General features: G+C 46.7%; 2 protein-coding genes; both read right to left on the bottom strand.

Moving 5' to 3' along the window:
- GSTUM_00007318001 (uncharacterized protein) lies at positions 1–2377 on the bottom strand (the record flags this gene model as incomplete). The annotated part of the gene is made up of 9 exons (XM_002839335.1): positions 1–653; positions 704–796; positions 892–1029; positions 1083–1207; positions 1257–1417; positions 1473–1613; positions 1667–1704; positions 1758–1919; positions 1972–2377. The coding sequence occupies 9 exons, from the start codon at positions 2375–2377 to the stop codon at positions 1–3; spliced, it is 1917 nt and encodes a 638-aa protein (XP_002839381.1).
- Positions 2378–4285: 1908 nt separating this feature from the next.
- GSTUM_00007317001 (uncharacterized protein) lies at positions 4286–5862 on the bottom strand (the record flags this gene model as incomplete). XM_002839334.2 has 1 exon in its annotated part: positions 4286–5862. Exon 1 carries the CDS (start codon positions 5633–5635, stop codon positions 4286–4288), a length of 1350 nt encoding a protein of 449 aa, XP_002839380.1. The 5' UTR covers positions 5636–5862.

Here is a 5862-nt window from a genome sequence, read left to right as displayed (position 1 = left end):
TCACTTAGCCAGCCAGACTATTAGTTCAAGATTCAAAGAACAGTTTTTATAGGGTATCCACCTACCCAGGGTTCCCAGAGCTCTCAATTCTACCTCAATCTCCCTACCTTCTTTACCTGTTTTCACGCTCCACCTGGAAACCGCGGCGGCTCCTGTCATATTATCCTTTATTCCCAAAACCGCAACGTTATCCTGAACCACTGCCGCTGTAAAAATCTCCCAATCACCAGCTTCCAATCCTACAACCATCAGTTCCCCTTCAACTTTTTTAAAATTCTGGTTGTTGTGTCCCCTGACTACCCACTCTCCTCTCGGCCAAAATGCTTCAATGAGCTCCGCTATGTAGGTACCTGATACATTGAAAACACCCAGCAGGTGAACCTTGCCACTCTCGTTTAAGTAGCTATTTTTCACGCAGAGAAGTCTGCTTGAGCGATATCCAAGATAAGGATCTACTGCGTATGCCATTTCACTAGGACGCAGGGCGCGAGGAGGGGCTTCGGCAGAGGGCGTCACAGAGACCATTGAAGACACCAGATATCGATCGTGTGATTCTGGGGAGTCTGTTATGAAAATGGGGCCACCAGAAAGGCAGCGGGCGGCAGCATGAATAGAAGCATATTGCGGAAGAGAGGTTTGAAACATATCCCAATCTGTCATGCTTAGTACTAACGGAGGGGCAAGGAAACCTATTGGAACTAACCGGGCAAGATATGAAGTTGGCTGAAAAGTATCATATTCATTGCATTGGCAAATATATGCCATGAATGACTTTGAGGGACATTTGGATAGAAGTCTTCAGGACAACATATCTTAGCGTTTGAGAGCTGTTAATATTCAGGAATGGCTTAGCATACCATCTGAAGTCCTAATCAATGTCAACCTTTGAACACATCAACATTGCATCGGGATGCAGCGTGGCAGACCTTAGGAACGCTTTCAGTCCGTCATCCCGTAGCAAAGCGGTGTACAATATTTGTGGTACATGAGACATGCAATATATAACCCTTTGGTCAAAGTATTTTATAGCTATCAGACCCTAGTTTAGCGCGAGAAGGAGGACTTTACAAGGAATTTATTACCGCTTTTTCTAAAAGCTTCTTGATAAGGACCAGCTAGCCTGGCCTTGTCAGCGCCTGAAGTAAGCTCATCGATCCGACATTGAACGTCTGTTTTCACACAATCGATACCACTCTCCGACAGGAACCTAAAATCACCAATAAGCAACCTGGATTCCAGAAAATCACTACAGGTACACTCGCTTGTAAAAGTCATCATAAAATCTCTCAATATCCTCCGAATCAACCATTGTCAATTTCTTAGTTATCGAATTGACGTTGTCCCTCCAAGAAACTTCAATGGTCTTGTATTTCTCTGTAAGAGCACTATTTGGGGTAATACCATCCCAATAGCCGTGCTTGTTTCATTCAATATACCGCCTGCGATCCATAAACACCATCAGGAGTACGTACCAGTGCATGCCAGACTCCAATATGCTTGATCTTCGGAAATCTTTCCCGTACTTTAGTGACAATTCCTTTCAGGCCGCCAGGAAACTTCTCATTTGCTTCGAAAGCTGACCATGTTCCGTTAAAACAATAGCCACGTCCAGCCTATATTTTTCCATTAGTTTTGGGCTCACGGTAATTGGACCAGAATGGCATACCAGAGTTTGCCAGTTATCATCGATAACGAGGTTGGAGACTGCGTGAGAACATTTGTTAACCCGGCCAACAAACTAGGAGGGTGTCTTTTACCCTGTATGCCTGATTTCTCGAGATCATCCAGAGCATTCAATATTTTATTCTCGCTCAGATCCCAACCAAGCCCATTCCACGTGCAATAGCTGACTCCATCCTTCCAAGGTGACCTTTCCTGGGAATCTTCGGAGTAGGTGGAGGAATCCTTTGACTTAGTACCTGTGCTCGAAATATTAGTGTTGATAATTACCATTTCAGCCTTTCGCATTACCCTGGTAAAAGTGGTGCATACAAGAATCAGTCCACCCGCCCTGTTTCTCTTTGATTTTCCTTTTGAGATGGTTGAACACACATGCGACAGTTTTATGGGGATCAGGCCCAAATCCCATGAGCAACTTGACATCTCTTTCTTCATCATAACTTTTTTCATGATCACCCATCGACCTGACAATGAGCCGGCCGCCTTCCTCAGCGTCAGACGTTAGATACGTACTCCCTCCATCGAGGCCGGATACTGGTAGAGAGACAACATGAAGCCCGTCATGTGCACGCTGGAACATAACAAGAAGAGCATCCTTTTGGATTGAAATGTTCTTCGTTCCATGAAGCGGACCCATCCACGGCGCTATCACCCAGCTTAGCGATGGCCCAACAGGGGTTAGGGGAGCTTGGGCCATACTGGCAATCTTAGCTAAAGCCATCCATCGCTCAACTAATCCCACCGGCTTGCCGAATGGTAACTCAAGAATCCCCTTCCCCCTTGCAGTACACCCATACTCAATGACCCGATATCCGTCCCCGAGTATTATTGTATGCGAATTCCATCCACTTTCAGGCACAATCTCAATTATATCTTTAAGGGCCACATATTCCCATGGCCCCTGGAAGACAACTCTGCCGTCCACACCCCCGATTCGGGAACCTGCCCAAAGCCTAACCCACGGTTAAATTGCTGAAAATTCTGGGTTTTAGAGTTGCTCTTACCAAGGGCCATCACCGAACCTGTACTTCAGACAAAATTGCAAAGGTCCCAACCTAGAATCGTAATCGAGGTCGAGTACAAAGAGATCCCTTCTTCCCGGGTGCTGCATTTTCTCCTGTTATACCGAGCATCAGTTGAGATTTCTGCAATTGCTACCCGAGCAAAGTAAATGGGGATGCGAACCCATCCATCGTGCAGTGGGGTTTCTTCGAATGGCGCCGGTGTCCATGTTCCACGACCGTTAGTAGAATACCAAAGAAGCACCGTGAATCTGTCTGCAGGGTTGATTGTAGCATCTTTGCTTGCCTCTATCTGCATCAGTGCATGGAACCTGAGAGGTGAATTCTGGAAACAAGTGCTCGAGACCCCCAAGGGAGGATGAAGAACCGGAGTGAAGTGAAGTTCTGACATTTCTGCTACGAAGTGATCACCGCTATAACCAGGTTGTAAGATAATAGCTGGACCAATTTTCAAGATAAACCAGATGGTGGTGATGTTTGGGGGTAGCGATCATAGGTGCGGGGTGGGATCCACTCTCAAAGATAGATATGATACCAGTGGTACTTTCCCCTCACATTGCTTTTTACACGGCTGCATTAGTCTACTGATGCAGTACAAGGGTAGATCATGAATTCATGGTACAGAGCAGGGGTAGTGCAAGGTGATTTTAGGCGGCACTTTGGTACACTGCAACTGAAGCAACATTTCAACAGAATAAATATGTTTGTGGTGCAGAACCTCTTAAACTGAATCCTTTACCAAGATATCCTCTCACCTCATGTTGTAGGTGTTTTCAGTTATTACATCTGTAGACAAGAAATACAATATTAAATAGTATACCAATATATTCTCTAGATATAGGTAATGCCATTTTCAGGAATAGCATGATCTCCTCTACAGAGCTTTGAGTTGACCAATAGCTCCTGAAGTGTATAAAATGGGACTAGGTTTTAAGGAGTTACTTACCACACTACAATTAGCCTTTAGGAGTGTTTGATTTGATGAACTTATGAATTTATTAATATTCCTCACTATGATTTTACTTGATTGATCTTCCTGGTCCAAAAAGAAACACTATTCTCATGATGTTTTACTGTAAGTGTACTACACTTACTGAGACATTACTTATCACTGTACCATGAATTCATGATCTACCCTTGTACTGGTACTTGTACAGGGACCTATTTGAACATGGGTCAAGAGAGCGCCAATCAGGCATAACACGAGCGAGCAGATGGTTAATTTAGTTCTCCCCTCCCGGTAAGATACTCCGCCAAGCCACAGGCAATCCCACGGGGGCTCAAAGCGTGATTGAAAGACACCCGAGATCCAGTCCATATCAGTAATTGGTATTCGGTTCAACTACCCTTCGCCTCTCAGGTAATACCGGGAATTGCTTAAGCTTTAACCAACAGAAATGCACCGACGATAGCAAGAGTATGGATAATTGTATATTGAAAGAAGAGGAAAAAACAAGTCTATTAAAGGAAAAATGGTTAATTTAAAGTGCCCACAACCAGATTTTCCCAATCCGTCAGCTTCCCCAATGCCATCACCACGATTCACCATCTACCACTACACCATGAACCAGGTCGAGAATAGTCTAATAGTGATAAATGAAACTAAACTCCCCGGGTGTGGTCTCGTAACGCCTATAAGACTTTTTCTGTGCGTCCTTCAATCCCTTGTTGAACTCACTGCCACAATAGTAGCGAGCAAACAAACCCTTAATCACCGCATCATTACGAACGTACATGTAGTAAAGGGCTGTTTTACCTGCACGATCCTTGGCCAACGCGTTAGGGTTGAGCCTCATGATCGCATCTATGACCTTGGAACTCTTCCCCTGGCAAATGGCGTAGATCAAGGGAGTGGCACCGGACCAATCTTTGACATTCAGCTTTGGTTCAAAGGCCAACACCAGCTGGAGGGTGGGCAAGCAGTCAGTGTCGATAGCCTTGTGCAAGGGAGAACTACCGGTGGGGTCCCTACGGCCATCGACTTGATGACCGAGACGCCAGAGAGAGTACATGATGGCGAAGTTCCTGCTAGCAATAGCAATGTCGAAGGGTGTCCAGAGTTGCAAGTTACGGATCTCAGGGTTGCCGCCGGCCTTCACCAACAGCACAAGGATCAAAGGACCAGCAGATTTGGCGGCTCGGTGGAGTGCAGTCTCGTGGCGGCAGTCGAGGAAGTTAGGGTCAGCACCTGCTTTTAGGAGGAACGCGACACAGGTTACATCGTTTGCGCCCACCGACTCGTGGAGGGGTGCACCAACAGGCGAGAGTGACGCATTGCGAGCTCCCTGGGACTTGCAGCCTTTGCCGGAAGTCCATGCGGGGAAGTTAAGGGTCTGTGCCTTCGGACATAGATGTTGGAGCAAGACGATGTTTTTTGTACGGGCGGCATGACGGATACCCTCCTTAACAAGCTCGGGATGAAAAAGGATGCGGAATTCCTTGCTTACAAGGACAAGATTGGCGATCTCTCTAACAGTGACGGCTGTGCTCTCGCCCTTCACTTGCCACTCAAGAACTTTCATGAGGACCCAAGATGGCACATTTTGAATGCTTATCCTGCGTTTGGAAACAAGGATGATCTCAGTCGCACTAGCTTCTGTATTTGCTGTATCGAGTTCTTCAATACGGCTCCTCTTGCGGGCAGGGAGGCAGGGCATAGAAATATCGCCAGATGTCATCTCGACATGATGCTTCTCGCCGCTCAATTTCCGTGGAGGTTCCGGGCAAATGTGGGTAGGTTTGGAGCGTCTTGGGTGATTTGACTGAGTAACACCCGCTTGCTGAGCACTCCCCTGCGGATGTTTCACCTGCGGCTGGCCCCCCTGCGGGGCGCTCACTTGCTGGACTGGAGTAGATGGAGCCTGAGGGCGCACTTCCATAACCCGGGGGTTGAAGAGACCCTTTGAATTTGTATAGGGATTGTAGGGCAGCATCTTGATAAGAATTTTCTATGAATAAACGAAAGCGTGAAAATGTAACGACGGTGATTGGCGAGTAGCTACTGAAGGAACAGACGAAGGTTTCCGTGGGGGAAGAAAGAGGGAAAGGTGGAAACTGGCAGGAGAGATAAGGAGTGCGTATCGGCGTTAGTCGTAGTAGCAATTGGAAAAGGAAGGTGGGAGGAGGAGAGTGAAAGAAACGAGCGGCCAGGCTGCTGTTC

The sequence above is a fragment of the Tuber melanosporum genome, assembly GCF_000151645.1.
Source record: "Tuber melanosporum whole genome shotgun sequence assembly, scaffold_35, strain Mel28".
NCBI classification, from domain to species: domain Eukaryota; kingdom Fungi; phylum Ascomycota; class Pezizomycetes; order Pezizales; family Tuberaceae; genus Tuber; species Tuber melanosporum.
The sequence above is the reverse complement of the archived record's forward strand: the minus strand, read 5'-3'. Positions and strand labels throughout refer to the sequence as shown.